The following is a 16,720-nucleotide window of genomic DNA, read 5'->3' on the forward strand; positions in this document are numbered from 1 at the left end:
TTGGCCTGCACTTCAGAGAAGTACATACCAAACAGGAGAGGACCCAGGACTGAACCCTGTGGTACTCCACTTGTCACTGGTCTGATGTCAGATTTGGAATCCGCTGCTTTCACAGTGTGGGTTCTGTCCGTGAGCCAGTTGGCAACCAATCTTGTGACATAGGGATTTATACCTAGTTTAGTGAGCTTATCTATAATTCCAGAGTGGGGGATGGTGTCGAAAGCTTTGGCGAGATCTGGATAAGCTGTGTGAACCATTTTACCCTCATCTATGGCTTTGGTGACTGCTTCAAAGAAGTCAATCAGGTTTGGGAGACATGATCTGCCTTTTACAAATCCATAGAAGCCAAATAGTGCAAAACCGTTGAAAATACAAGAATAGTCCACGGACTCCTTGTGCCAGCAAGCAACCACGAACGTTGTCTTAACACAATTTTATTGATTTACAAGCGTTTTCGCCACACAACAATGTGGCTTCTTCAGAGAAAAAGTAATAACAATATAAAATAGTGCACACCGCTTTTATGTTTTTTATGTTACTCAGAAGGGAAATGACATCACAAAAGGTAAAAAAGCTCAATAAGCTCATGAATGAATCCCTTCTGAGTAACATAAAAGACGTGTGCACTATTTTATATTGTTATTACTTTTTCTCTGAAGAAGCCACATTGTTGTGTGGCGAAAACGCTTGTAAATCAATAAAATTGCGTTAAGACAACGTTCGTGGTTGCTTGCTGGCACAAGGAGTCCGTGGACTATTCTTGTATTTTCAACGGTTTTACAAATCCAAACTGGGTAGGGTCCAGAGTTTGGAGATTACCAGTGTCTTTGTTTATGAGTTCCACGATGATACGTTCCATGGCCTTGCAGATCAGGCTCGTCAGGCTAATGGGACGGTAGTTCCCGGGGTTCATTGTGGCTCCCCCTTTGTGGAGTGGGATAACCGTCGCGGTGCGCCACTCAGTGGGTACAAAGCCTGAGGTGAGGCTATGATTGAACATAGCACTTAGGTAGGGTGCCAGTTCATTCTGTAGTTCGTGTAGAACACAGCCTGGGATATTGTCAGGTCCCATGGATGCTGTGTTCTTGGCTTTGGAGAGTGTTTTTTTTTTACCAGTGCAGCCGTGATTATAGGAACTTTGCATTCTTCCGGTATAGAGATGGGTCCTCTAGGGGTGAGAGGGAGGTAAAGTTAGCACTGAACCTATCTACTAGGATGTTGACAATATCAGTTGGTTCTGTATATTTAGTGCCATTGTGCTGTAACTCAGAGCAGATCTGAGTGTTCCCATTTAGATTCTTGACATAGCTATAGAATGCTTTGTGATTGTCTTTAGAGTCAGTGGCAATTTTGTTTTCGTAACTAGCTTTGGAGGATTTTATGAGGGATCTCAGCTTCTTACTGACGTTGACCAGGGAGTTCCTCCAGTCATGGGATTTTTACTCTTTTTTGCAACAGTTTCTTTCTTCTGTTGTAGAGTTTGTTTACGGCAGAGGACCACCAGATTTGCTTCCTTTTTTTTGGAGGATAACATCTTGGTTCTATTAGGGATAGCATGATCCATGCACTCGTGTAAGTGCTTATAAAGTGCATTTGTGTAGGATTCGGCAGTCATACCTCTATTGTCCATCTGCACGGGTGTCATGAAGTTTGCCATTTCTGTCTTAAGAAGTGTGAAGTTGGCTTTGGAGAAGTTTTTTATGATGGTTTCCCTAATTGGGGGGGGGGGTGGGATGTGGATGTCTAGGCTGATTAGCTTGTGGTCGGATCTAACCAACGAGGAATTTACCTCTGGTGTGGAACACCGGTTTCCCATGTTGGTAATGACCAGGTCTAGGATATTGCTGCCCCTGGTGGGGGTGTGAATAAGTTGATCCAAGGCGTTGGAATTTATGAATTCTAGAAAACGTTGAGCAAAAGAGTTGGTACATGAGTAGTTTTCCCAGTTAATGGTGGGGTAGTTGAAATCGCCCATTATTAGGGTGTTGGGTTGTTCCCTAATACTTTCCAGTGTATCAAGAAATGAGGAGTGTGAATCCTGGGGCATGGTGGGGGGTCTGTAGCAAGCTACAATTTGGATTGCGGTCTTGCCCAGAGTTAGTTGCACTTGGGTAATCTCGGATGCACTATGCTGTGCAACTAAGCCTGGAGGTGTGGATATCCTTAATGAATATGGACACGCCTCCGCCTTTAGTGCTTCTTTCTGGGTTAGGTGGCCGAAAGGTGTGGTATGAATTGAAGCCTGGTAATGCAGGGGGTGCTCTCTAGAGCTTTGAACCAGGTCTCTGTCACTGCACAGATGTCAATGTTCTCCATTTTAAGGAGTGCCTCGAGTGAGTGCATTTTGAGGTTTAGACTTCTAGCATCGAGTAGCATTACCCTCAGATTTTGCTTGCTTGTACCTGTTACGGTGGTGAATTTGTCATTTGAACCTTGCCTAAAAAAGGCACTATAAGGGTGGCAAGAGCCTTAGCCAGTATCCGGAATCCTAAGGGCGACAGGTGCAGGCCATCTCTGGCAAAGCATCGTGGACTGTCGATCATGTCGTCCCAGGCAGACAAATACTGGATCCCTTAGAATGACACCAGAAGCTTAGCCAATTGTTGAAGTCAATCATTTTGTCCTTGTACTGTGGTATCATTCTGGGCGATGGCAGGATGCTACTCAGGGTAAGGGTCATACCTGCCTGGGATACAAGATCGGAGAGCTCCTCCATGTCTCTTTTCATGTAGTCCAGGGAGGTATGTCTCTGGTCATTCACACCAACATGGACAATGACAGTGTCATATTTGCACTTATTGTGGAGTGACCTGAGTGCATGCATTATGTGGCGGATCCTGGCACCTGACAAGCAGCTGACAGTAACTTTCTCCTTGTTTAGTCTAGTGAGTGGAACATCAGTGTGCCTGACTATAGAGTCACCTATGACTAGAGTGTTGGGTACGTTGTTATGCCTTACGGGCTGTGGTTGAGTGGCACACTGAGTTTGTGGGCTATGTGTCATTTGGGTTGTGTTGGGGGGTGGAGTTTGCTTGCGTTTATGCTTTGGATGTCCCTGATGCTTGGGCAGGTTTTTATTGAGAGCCTGCACGAATGTAGGTGTGTGTTTTGTGTTTGTGTGTGTGTGTTTTGGTGGTGTAGGTTTTGAGGGACTATGTGTTGAGTGTGGTGTGGTGCAAGTGTTTACCTTCTCCTCTTGACTGTCTAGTCCAGTCTTGGGTGAAGAGAGCTTTGCTTCCAGTTTGGCTATGTAAGTGCATCTCTCTCCAGTCTTGGGTCTTTCTTAGTAGTCTTGAGTCTTTCTTAATAGACTTTTACCATATATTTATGTTAATAACGTGCATTGGTTTTAGGACTACTGACTGTGTAAATAACAGCTAGTATTGTTTTGGGCTAAATTATTTGACATCTGAAATGAAGACACCATCAGTTTTGATAAAGTCCAGAATATGATTTGGATGAAAGAGTCCTAGTTGATCTTGTAAATTAATAACGTTTTGCCAACTTTTAAAAGTGATTTTTTGTGTTTTGGATTTGGTGCAGTCACTTCTTGACCAGTTGGGGTTTGATGGATTACAAGTAGTGTACCCTACAGGAGGAGTCCTTTTACAGTGGTATTGGTTCTTTCATAGACACAAGGTTGTGGAATGGAAATCCATAATCCTAGCCACGAACTTTATTCACCATTGGATGATAGCAGCACATAAGATAAACATTTCCTAGCTTTGGAAAGAGTGTTAGGTGAAGTGACACAGTTAATTCAATTAGTTCTATTTGTGGTAGCTTCACTGAATCTACAACAGACTTGTGTTTTAGTGGATCAAAACCCTGGCATTACTGCCAGTAACAATGAGTGTCCACATGCCTGGCATCAAAGTAAATTGTGTTTAGGCTGTTCAAGCAAATCTGATCTCAAGTACTGATGCCGATACTAACTGGCCAATACTAAACCCAATACTGTTCATGAGACTGTTACTTCCAATTCTGTAAAATTTTAGCATGTATAAAATGTTATTACTGTTTGCGTATAAATGTAAACAGAAATGCAACTGCTCTGTGTTTAACTGGAACTTAATACAATGCAATGTAAGCAAATGGAACTTTTCTCCCTGAGCCTCTACTAAAAATGGGTATTATCCAGTTGGACTTTCCTGGTAAAAGACAAACAATTAATACAATAAAGAAATAATGCATACAATATTGGACACACTACTTGTGTTGACAAAATAAAATCATTGGCTAATCATTTATTCATCTGCTTGCTATACCATCCCTGAAATTGTTCTATGAAAGATATAATACAGTTATTTGAAAGAAGGCATCAAGTAGCTTACAAATCGGACAATGTTTTTCTCAGGGAATGTTTAGTATTAAACAAGTACCAAAAGGTCTGATATTCTACAGGTTTCCTAATGGCAACTCAGCCAGATTTGGAACTCTATTTAGAGCTGATGAGCATGTTCAACAGACATGGTTTTGAACACATGCAGGTATTCATTAAAACATAACGACACAATGATGGTCAATTCGAGGGAGGAAATACACCTCACTGAATAAGGCAAGTGGAGTACAACTTTAAAATACTTCGCCTTTTAAGCAACTATTTACACACACGTTTACTTCATACAGCCTCAGTACAGCTACGTTACTTTTGTGCGTTGTCCTTTTCAAAGACAGAGAACAGTCTCTCATTTTATTATAGTCTTCCTCACTTCATCACAGGGTGCCAATGAAGGCAAATGAAGAAAGGGCCTATTTTCTTCCCATCACCCATTCTACCCCAGGCAAGCCTAGTTCTCCTATCCGAGCCAGATGGGATGCACATGGACTTCTGTTTGTGCATCAGCACAACATGTCTGTGAATCAGCAGAAACATACCCTGGTGCGCTCCTTCCTAAATAGATTCATACATATTCCAAGGCCACCCAGTCACATGACCATTAACATCTTGCCAGTACTCCCACTCAGGCACCTCCTTTCTACAGGAGGGCCATATCTGTGAATCATGGAGTAAATTTATTGATACCCATCCGGTCATCTAGTTTATGATTAAAAGAAGACATTGTATCACACTGCTCAACAAGCAGAGGAAGTTTATTCTAGAGGTTTGGGAGGTGCTTGGTTATAAATGTATCCCTCCATCATGTTTTATATAGCTGTTGGTGAAAATTTAGGTCTGTGCTCTAGTATTAATTGGCATACTGCACTTGTTGAGAAACAGGAGGTCCAGAACAATCAGGTCTGTAATGGCGTGGCAAGTCAGATTTAGGATTTCCCATCCAAAGTCTGTAAGACAGTGAATAAATGGGCAGAGCTTCAAACCTCTCTTGGCAGTTCAGGGACTTCAGGCCTGTGACCTTTCTGGTAAGAAACCTTTGGGGTCTTTCACTTTGTTTGATACGTTTACAGATATATATACCAAAGGGGGAAATGTACTATTTAATTGGCCTTATCAATGCTGTGTACAAGATTACTTCTTTAGCTCTTGATGATATTCGTTTAGCAATAAGCTGGACTAAATAAAATGTTTCCCCGATGACCACTGTTACATAATGATCAACCTAAGTACCTAGATCTCCAACTGTATTTTAGTTTTGTAGAGGTGTGATGTCTGGACAGTATGATGAGAGGATGGATTGTGTACCAAAAGTGATAATACTACACTTTTTAGCTTAGCTTGAGCCCACTTTTAGTACACTAACAGTTTACTAGGACAAGTTTATTCTGAAGGGTATGGGTTTCAAACCCCAGTCTACGATGATCTGCAAACTTTGTAAGCCAGAGGTTTTGGCGGTCTACTTGGAGATCTGAGAAGTATTACACCGACTTCTAACTAATGAATGCCAGGCCTGCACTTAAGCTTCATGCGGTATTTGTGTGGTCTTTCTCAAAACAACACAAGACACTGTCAATGGAAGTCCTTAGTTGTATTCTGCTTTGTGCATGTACACTCTTGAATGCTTTTCCAAAGATATCAGGGACCGTGGAAATGTAGATAATTACAATATTATTAAGTCAAATAAGATGAGACACAAACATACCCAAATTTTGAAAAATTTGGACAGTATATCCCAAATGGTTACCTATCATTGTGACAGACTACTTTCTTAATCTGTGCTAAATCTTGCTCCTTCCAGTTGACACCTGTGCCTGCTCTGTTCCTTCACCCCAAAATGCAGCATACATGTCAGTATCTTATCCCTTCATCCAATCTTTCATGTGTACATTCTAAGCAACTCAATTCTTTCCACCGAATCCATCCCTCTATCCATCTCACCATTGTGGCTGCTCAGAGTGGCAAATTTCCTGGCAGCCCAATTTCACATTCTCTGAATGACTACCAAAATCACAGTATTTCCAGTGCAAAAATATTACTTCAGCTTTTGCATTTTGTCCACTAGTTGTGCATATCAGGAATCCTGGTAGCCTTTACTTCTTACTATGTAACTCTAATTCTGTGAGCCATTGTAAGGGAGATTAACAGCCACATCCTTTCTTTACTGTCTTATCTAAAGGGTCACGCCTCTCTTGAACACCTTACCATGTCCTAATGGAGAATAGATCCAAAATTTAATCACCACCTCCCTAATTTTAGGATCTTTCAAGCAAGCAGTTTTCTGTCCAACTGAAGCATGACATATAGAGCAAATAGAAGAGAAAGTATATAAGAGAACAGACCCTAAGCAGTCTACAGCACCCGCACTGATAAAATGCTAATTTAAAAACATCCACTTGTTTCTAGTCATTCAGCTACTATAGCACTACTTTGTCAGAATGGATTGCCTCCTTCATAACCTTTAAATTTAACAAGTCTGACAAATCCTTTGTCTGGCAGTTGGCTCAGAGGAATACGGCTCCGAACAATTCATGAGATGTTTACTTCTAATAAACGATGCAAGGTCTGATGCCTTCTTCCTCCACTTGCTGATGTGCCACTCTGAACAAGTTACTTATCCAGACCATTCTCCTGGGTGGTCCTTGTGATGCACAAATTTGGAGTGGGTTTGGCAAAATGGTTAACGTCTTCACCTCATGGCCTCAATGTACAGGGTTTGAAACTGACCTTGGGTTATTAGCCAGGCTTAAAATGGTCCTTCAGGGCAGTTAGCCTAGTATTCGCCTATGAACAATCTACTATATGAAAAAAGTGCTCCCTGACAATAATATATTCTGCTGAGAAAGAACAAAAGATGAATGTACTGATTTTAACTCTCAGCACTAACTTGTGAATGAATGGAGAGCATGCAAAAAAATTTGCAGCTGTGTGAAAGATGACAAAGAATAAACAAAGCAAAAGAATGCAGACATCAAAACCTCCTGGAATATGCAAATGATACTAAAACATTATTTTCAAGATAAAATAATTTCTGCTTTAGGCTAACACGCATCATCAATTAACATTTTAGGCCCACATGGCACACCATCTCTAGTAAGAGGATAAGAAAGAAAATTGCCTTAAGTTACATCTTCCAAAACCTTTGAGGAATATAAACATTGGCCATACACCCCAGCATTTAGTCAGAGATGTCAAACAAATGCTCACTGACTGCAGAAATTCAAAGTTTAATGCCAAAATGAACAAGTGTTTATCTAATACAAAAGCTAGCCAACACATTAGTCAGGCAAACCTCCTCCAACTGTTTAAATAGGTCTTCAGGGATGAAAGTTTGTGGGTCACTCTAAAAACAAAGCACACTTCAAAATATGCGAAGCTTTAGCTAGCACAGAAATAAGTAACCCACTACATAAACTAAAGCATGTACAGGTCTAGATTGTGACAATCTGAATGGAGACTGACAGAAATGCCTGTTGGAAGAAGTATATGGTGGCAACTACACCAATCTCTGCAGAAGAGTATGTAAACTGAAGCTGTTTGGCACAGCTTTCTCCTGCCAGACTCAAAAGAACACCATGGAAATCAGAGGTAGTAAAGGTATGTACAAAGATTGGTGTAATGACATTGGCTGCCTTGCTTTATAGTACTGACGACCTGACATCAAACAACAGGCGACAGCAGCCGGCACACAAAAACAATGACTCTAGTATTCGGGTCGGCCGACGGCTACCACAGCAGGGATAATCCCCACAGGTGATGACTGCAACAGTGAAACATGAAGAACATCTATATTTAACGGCATAGCAACCAGTCGTATGAAAAGAAAACATTTCAGCTACATTGTTTTTAGAATAAGAGTTACAGTTACATTAGTCAATGACCACAGAGCATACTCCTAGCCTTCCTTCAAAATTAAACAGGAACTCTGAACTTGCATGCTGATATCGCACACCACTACTACACTGCCCGTCTAACTGTAGTGGTCTGGGCTGCTTGCAATGATTTTAAAAATGGGTAACCCTGAAGCATGTATGTGGGATCATCAGTCTACTAATGCACAATCTGTTCAAGCAGGTCCTGGAAGGCACGATACAAAATTTCAGCACTTGATAAACCTTTAGATCTTAGTTGACCAAACTTTAAAAAAATCCAGACATTCCAAGTAAGCAAAAGGCATTTGATACTTGTTTAAGGTAGTCAAGATTCACCAATAGCCTCTAGACCTGAACACTAAATTTACAAACTTGAGAAACCCACTGCACCTTGACTGTTTACAGAGTGAATCATACATCTGAAGTTTCCCCAAATGCACCACAAGGACTGCAACCTCAATGAACCCTAGTAATAGCAAAAGGGATTCTGCTGCAGCTGAATTGCATCTGATAAGGGCTTGGGAAACAGGAATTCCTAAAAACCCTAAAAAGAGGGAGGAATGTCAAGGGCAAAGAATCTGGATGGAAACCTTGAAATTTTGATTGGAATATACTACATGGTGTAATTCACATTTCAGAAAAAGTACATTTCTAGTGCAGAAATAACAAGATTCTAGATAATACAGAGCTTCAGTGTATTCATGTTCAACAGGGAAGAAATGGAAGAAAGGTTCTTGTCCAAGACTAGTTTAGAGGCAGTCCACAAGTGGGATCATCATGAAGCACTAGAAAAAAAATCCTAAACTGCTCTACTGCCTAGGAGTCAGAATCATAAAACACACCACAAATACAACATCCTAAACTAAGTCTGCATATCATCATCAGACACCAGTGTTAACTGCTAGGTGACTAAGATTGTGCAAGTGCCCATACCAAAGATGCAAGCATCCTAAATGTCAGTCTCTTCCCACAGCTAGAAAGTCATTTTGAATGGATATAAACAAGTCACAGCTCAAACAGCTGCTACAATTATGGAAAAAGACACATTGGGAACTGTACCCCAAGGCAAAAAAAAAAAAAAAAAAAAAGTTACTCATGTCTACATTCACAGTGTCAAAAATATATACACTGGAACACCAGGATTACTCCACTATATTGCTCAAGAGTGCTGCGAATGCTGTCTTGCCTTTCTTCTCAGCTTGGGTCCGTTAACCTGTTTAAATTCCTAATTATTTGTACTAAACAACTTGAAGTACCTGGGCCTTCTACACTGGACCTCAACTTTGTTTTTTTTTTTTTTTTTTTTTGCTGTTCCTGCAAGGCTGTGACTTCCCTTTGGAAATTACTGATGCAGTTGTTACATCTGCTGGAGCTTTTCTCTACTGAAACTGGGGCTTTGTCCAATAAGCCTTCTAAGTTAGAAGAAAATGAAGAATGAAGCATAGATAAGAGGTAATCAAACAAATAAATATAATACAATATATAGATAAAACAGTGAGATGCAAAAAAAAGCTGCTTACCTCCTCTACTAAATTGTCATCTGGATCATAGCTTTTCAGATCAATGGTTTCTACGGGGACATCAAGGGATGCAACATCAATAGCAAGAGCTTGAGCAAAGGCCTGAGAAAATAAGAATAACTATTTTAAGTTTTAAAAGTGCAACAGAAACTATCAGAAGTAAAGGCAGGCATCCGAAATGTATTTTTGTGTATGCAGGGGAATGGACTGCTACACGAGCATAAGATCGCTTACTGCTGGCAGGACAAGAAACAAGTAATCACAGAGAGGTTTCACTATCCACAATATAAAACATACATTCAATCAACTTGCTCATTCATTCCCCCATTAAGCACTTGATCATTTCAGGATCACAGAGGAGCAAGACCCTATCCGAGACATCAACACAAGCAAGGCAGTAACCCATCAGGTCATTGCAGGATGAGTGCACCCACAAACATACAAAAATATCATACATAGAATATGCACACTTGCATGCAATTATGGGTGAGTACAAATTCACCTCTGTAGGAGAAAACTAAAGAATACTGAAAAAAATCCATGGAGATCAAGAGAGGGCATGCGGACTTTGCATCAATTTCTAAAGCAGTTATTTATTTTTACTTTCAGAAATATGCATTATGAAACACATCATAATCAACTGCATTTACCACAACTTGAGGGAAAAGGTATGATGTGCTTTGCTTCACCTTTAATATGCCCAAAACACAAGTATCAAATATCTGTAAAATTATACTTGTTTCCATATGCCATCTTAAAATAACAGGATGCGAACTGGTTAGAAGTACCTGCAACAGCTTCAAAATACTTAATTAGTACCAGAAACAAATATTTTAAAAGGGTGTACATTGATTTGTGACAGTACATCAAGAATCAATATATTGAAACCCAAGTCATCAAAATGAAAGGGGTTCCACTTAAAATACTGACCAACTAAACTAGTAAAATAATTTTTGCAGGACGGCAAAACCCATGTATCCCCTCAAAGTTGTTAAATGAATAAAATATTTACATCTTTAAAGATTAATTTATCAGAAATTATGACATCCAATGGATAATATGCAATTTTGTAAGCTAGAAAAAACACAGTCTGGAATTCCTTCTGCACAACTAGTGACCACAGTTACAAGACAAATGAAATGGTGTTCAGAATTTTACTACATGGTTATATTGTTGATAGAGTTCACAACCAGTATCAATGCAAAACAGTACCTATACAACACAACCACTTAGTTACATACAGCAATATTTGTACTAGCCATTCCAATAAGCAACAGTACACTGCCTCTATTAGTGTGCAAACTGTACTCAGAGTATGCTACTCTGATAACCTGAATTTTTTATTTGGTAATGATTGTGGGTGCAACAGTTAATTTGGGGCAAGTGTTTCTGTCTGGAGGATTAAACTTTATTTATTTTTTTTAATGATGTATACAGCTTTGTGCGTTTCCTATAAGTTAACAGGGGACAGGGTGTTCTGAAAATGTATTCATTTTTTTTTATTTGAAGGTTTTCATTAAAAAGTCTTGAAAAATGAGAGTTTCAAAGGGAGATGAGAAAAAGCAACTGTATAACAGGTCAGCCTGCCAAACAGTGTAAGCAGGTAAGAAAGACCAGAAATACATATTCAAAAATCTGTCATGTATATTTGGTAGGAACAACAGCTTTTTACCATAATTGTCCCACTATCATATCTTGGAACGTAAAAGGTGCGTGGGTTTCCTTCAGGTGCTCTGGTTTCCTCCCACACTCCAAAGACATACAGTAAGTGGATCGGACACTCTAAATTGGCCGTAGGTGTGACTGTGTATACGAATATGTGGTGTGGATGAACTACAGAGGCAGAGCTAGCCAGCCGGTGGTGTAAACCTTCACACTAGAGGATTGTCACTGTTGAAGTGACACCCCAACCCCATGTGCAAAAATGGGTTGTGGATGGATGATAAAAGGCCTTACAGGTACAGACAAAAAGGAAAGAGTACTGAATTATACTAAGAAATGCAGAGTGCAACTAACAATACTGCAGAAGGTACATTTGGACGGAAGTGAGCACAGGAATTTGACAAAGAAAGGATTTTAGGATGGACATTAAGCATAACGTCAGGAGATTCAACAAGTAATAGATAAGACAGTAGGAGAGGATATAAAGATGGTGATGTATAATCGATCTGCAGCAAAGTCTCCAAGAACAGATGACATCATTGGAAAGTCTGGAAATTAGGATGGATGAAAGTGAAAAAATCTGGAAGGTTTTGCTCAATGGTACTTTAAAAGGAAGGAAAAAAAGTTGCTATGACTATATTATCCAACATTGTAAAGACATGTCAGACCAGGCTTCATATAGGCCCATTTCAGTTTTAAACTGCAACTATAAAACGTTTCATCTAGTCTAGCAAATGATGATCCACAATGTAAAAAAAAAAAAAAAAACTACTGTTGTTGGTGGGTCCTGACGAAAATAAAGCATCTGACAGAGTAAACTGGGATTTTATGAGTAGGGCAATGAAAGCATGTGCATTCTTGATACCATAAGATTAATAAAGAGGCTACATGAAGGACTGGAATGCAACAAATAAAATGGGAGAATTGACTGATAAGTTGTGTTTTTTCAGTGAAACCAAACAGGGGTGTTTTCCTTCTCCTTTGCTGTTTGCTTTGTATGTAGAACCATTCACAAAGAAAATAAGGGACACAAATTCAAGGATATAGTGGTTATGAATCTAGAAAAGCTGGCTTTTGTTGCACACAAAACCTTGTACCTGGTAGATCCAGAAAAGGACATCTGGGTGTTGTGGAACATTGCGGGACAGTTTCAAGTCTTTTGAGGATATGAAATGAATGAAAAACAGACATGCGCGCGCGCACACACACACACACACACACACACACACACACACACACACACACACACACACACACACACACACAAGTACACGTGTGTGTGTGTATATATATATATATATATATATACACACACATATATATATATATATATATATATATATACACACACATACACACACACGTACACGTGTGTCTGTGTGTGTGTGTGTGTGTATATATATATATATATATATATATATATATATATACACATGCACACACGTGTGTGTTTTATATATATATATATATATATATATATATACATATATATATATATATATATATATATATATATATACACATACACACATATATATATCCACATTACTGTTGCAGTATTCTTTTTATACAGGAGAGTACAAAAGCTCAAGAGGAAACTTGGGAAGAGGAAGGCCCAGACAAGCCCTTTAGAAAACTATGCAGGATGGCTCTGGCAAAGCCAGCTCTTGCTCTGGAAACAATATCCAACTTGCAATGCTTAGCAAAGGTATGGACCCAAGTCCCAGTATCAGCCTCAAGGAATAAATTGGTATAAAACCTTTGGAAAAAAAATACAACAGAGAAAGCAACTCCACTAGTAGAATGACCATTTACAGAGGTAGAAAGACGTGTACCATGAAAAGAATAACAAAGAAATGGCCTTAGAGATCTAGATGACATAGTTTACTTAGAAACTGCCAAACCTAGAGATCTGGGATGAAAAAAAAAAAGTTGCCCAGATTTGCGAATGGCCTTAGTTTTATCCAAATAACATCTGTGCTGTCTATGCAAATCCAAAATGTGAAGAACATTCTCACTAGCAGACTACACAGAAGGAAAAAAAGGAAGGCAAATTCATATGCTGATTAAGAGACCACTCATTAACTACTTTGGGTATAAAAGAAGAATTAATATGGAGACACCTTGTCCCTATGAAAAACTAACAAGGGAGTAACAGCCGTAAGAGCCTGGAGTTCGGACATTCTTTCAGCTGAAGTAAGGGCCAAAAGAAGAACAGTCTTCCAAGTACAATGTTGTAAGGAAACTGAAGCTGCAGGCTCAAAAGGAGTCGGAGTCAATTTTTCAAGCACAACACTAAGGTCCCAGGAAGGTGGAACAGGCTTCCTGGGAGGTCTGATATCAAGGACACCTTTAAGCATCTGTTTGACCTCAAAACTAGAGGCAAGAGGAAGAGTCAAAGACAGACCAGCTTGAAACAACTGACAGAAATAAAAGGGAACCAGAGGGATCCCACAGAAAATAGGTCCTGGTTATGAGAAAGGCACCAGAAAGAAAATCTCTTCCATTTGGACAAACATGATTTCCTGGTAGTGGGTTTCCTGGTCTCCATCAGAATACAAAGCACGTCCCCAGAAAAATGTGCCTAAAAGGGATCAAAACCTTATGGTCCAGTCTTCAATTGATGCTGTGGGTAAGTGAGTATTTATCAGAGACCCCTGGTCTTGTGTGATAAGATCCACCTTGTGAGGTGAAGAAGGGGAACAAAATGCTGTCTTGACCAAAAAGGAGTCACCAGCAAGATTTTGGGTGAGTCTTGCTTGATTTTGAGAAGGACCCTTGGAATCAGAGGAAGGGGAAGGAAGGCAAATAGGAAACATCCCTTTCCAAGGGAAAGACTGGGCATCCACTTTCCAGGCTAGAGGACTTGGGACTCTGGCACAGAAAAGAGAAAGTTGTTAAAAGGGGAGGCAAAAAGATCTGTGCGACACATCCATTCATGAGCCTGTATACAGGACCGGCTCAGAGTCTGCCACATTTTGCTCTGAAGGAATGTAAATAGTCTGAAAAGTCACTCTCAAGTGCTGGACAGCTAGATCCCAGGCCTGAAGAGCAAGTCTGCAAAGAAGGTAGGAACTTGCCCCTCCTTGCTTGATATATCACATTACTGTGCAATTGTCTGTGAAGATTGAGGCACCCTGGAAGTAACAGAGAATGAAACACATGAAGAGCTAAAAGGGAGAGCTCTCCTCTCCTTTACACTGATGTGATCTGACCTCTGATGAGGAAGCTAGAGACCCTGACCCTTGTGGGAACCAAAGGAAGCTCCCCACCCCAAACCTGAGACATCCAAAAAAAGTTCTAGAAAAGGGAGTTTGAAAAGTAAATCCTGAGTTGACAGAAAGCTGATAAATCCACCACTGAAGCTCAAGTTTGAGACATGGAAGGAAAGGAACTACGAAATCCAATGGATGACAGTACTGAAGCCACCCTTACTTTAGGAACCACTGTAGTTTTCTCATATGGAGTCTGGCTAGAAGCAACATAGGAATGGTGGAATCCAGGAATCCTAGAACCCTGACAAAATCCTTGTCTATTACTGAAGCCAGAGGAAGAAGAGGTTGAAAAAAACATGATTAGAGAGAAAGACTTGGGTGGAGACAGGGATGCCAGCATTAGAATGGTTTGGATCCTGTAACCGAGAAAAACATGATCGGAGACGGAACCAGGACCAATTTCTGAAAGTTTATGGTAAACCCCAGGCTTTGTAAGAGACAAACTCTAAACTGAAGGTGCTGAAGCAAGACCCTGTGGGACAAAGCCTGAATGAACGTGTCATCCAGATAAAGAAAGACATGAACCCCTCATCCTGCAAAAGGCAATGACAGAAGTGAGGCATGTGGGGAATAACCTTGAAGCAGTGGAAAGGCCAAAGGGCAAAGAGAACTAAAAATGCAAGGAAGAAACAGAGAAATGCAAAATCTTCCTGAAAAGGGGATGAATGGGGATGGGATAGGCATCTATTAAAAAAAAAAAGTTCCTGAGTTGGGAAAAGGGTTTGAAAGGACAACATCCAAAAGGAAGGGACCTTTAGAAAGGTGTTGAGCTGAGAAAGATCCAGAATGGTACTCCAGATGCCCTCCTTCCTGGGAATCAGAAACATCCTGAAATAAAACCCTTTCTCTTCCTGGGCAGAGAGCACAACTTGAATGGTGCCCACAGCCAAAAGGCCCTGAAGCAGTTCTGCAAAGAAATGAATCTGTTCATGAAGAGATTGAGAGCTACCCAAAAAAGGAGGAAGGGATTTTCACCTCATGAAATATTCCTGGTGGATAACAGACTGACAAGAACCACAGTTGAGCAAAAAACCTTTATACAAAAATAAAGCTTTCAGGTTAAACACCCTTTCTCAATGTTACATATAGGTCCATTTTAAAACAATTTATATAGGAGCCCAATACAATCACATGACCAGCAGCCCAAAGTCATATGATCAAACATTGGAAAAACCTTGGAAATAAGGGAATTTGAATGGATCATTAGATTAATAGCAGATATTCCACCAGGTCTTAATAGTGCTGTTTCCTTAAAACCTATATTAACCAAAATACAGCGTACAAAATTGAAGTAATTTCTAATTATTTGTTATTTGCATGCAAAGGTTTTTTGTAATTTGTAATAATATTATTTATATATGTGTAAGTTTAAAATGTTTGATCATATGACTTTGGGCTGCTGGTCATGTGACTGTATTGGGCTCCTATATAAATTGTTTTAAAATGGACCTATATGTAACATAGAGAAAGGGTGTTTAACCTGAAAGCTTTGTTTTTGTATAAAGGTTTTTTGCTCAACTGTGGTTTCTGTTGGATAATTATTCAGCTATCGTTGGTTGGATAACAGACTGAACCAGAGAGTCTTGAGTAACCTTTAAATTGGGAAGGGACAGGGAAAGCCAAATGGATAAGGGAACCTGGCCCAGGGAAATGGAAAGCAAACTGTCAGACAGAACCTTGTTTGTCTTGAAAAGGAGGCTTCTGAGTAGCAGAAGTTTGAATACACTTTGCAAGAAGTACATACCTAGAACCCTTCTTACATTTAAAAGGGTGAGGCTGTCTGCGTACAAAAGCAGATTTGTATGGATAACTCCTCTGGAACTTTACAGACGAGAGAGAAAAAAGAAGATGTGAGTGTTCAATCTCGCAGTTTGTTCTTACACATGGGTGTCGGAGCCGAGTCAGCCGCTTAGCAAAGCTCTGCATCCAGAAGAAGCTCGAGACCAACCTATCTCCCACAATTCCCTCTGCCTTTACCTCAGATCTAGTTTGCCGCTGCAACTGATCACATCGTTTGAAGAGCTCTGAGCCAACTTCAGATAAGATAAAGCTTTT

The 16,720-nt window shown here is 40.0% G+C and overlaps 1 protein-coding gene across 1 annotated transcript in view; it reads right to left on the reverse strand.

Annotated features, from left to right (window-relative positions):
- LOC122787469 (S-adenosyl-L-methionine-dependent tRNA 4-demethylwyosine synthase TYW1-like) overlaps window positions 1–16,720 on the reverse strand; it is a 2,539,581-nt gene that overhangs the window by 2,315,758 nt on the left and 207,103 nt on the right. Inside the window, exon 4 of the mRNA XM_044054205.1 lies at window positions 9,729–9,830. Within this exon, the coding sequence (XP_043910140.1) occupies window positions 9,729–9,830 (102 nt within the window). The remainder of the gene's footprint in view (window positions 1–9,728; window positions 9,831–16,720) is intronic.

This window comes from Protopterus annectens, chromosome 13.part0 (assembly GCF_019279795.1).
Source record: "Protopterus annectens isolate FY-2018-M chromosome 13.part0, PAN1.0, whole genome shotgun sequence".
Lineage (NCBI taxonomy): Eukaryota > Metazoa > Chordata > Ceratodontiformes > Protopteridae > Protopterus > Protopterus annectens.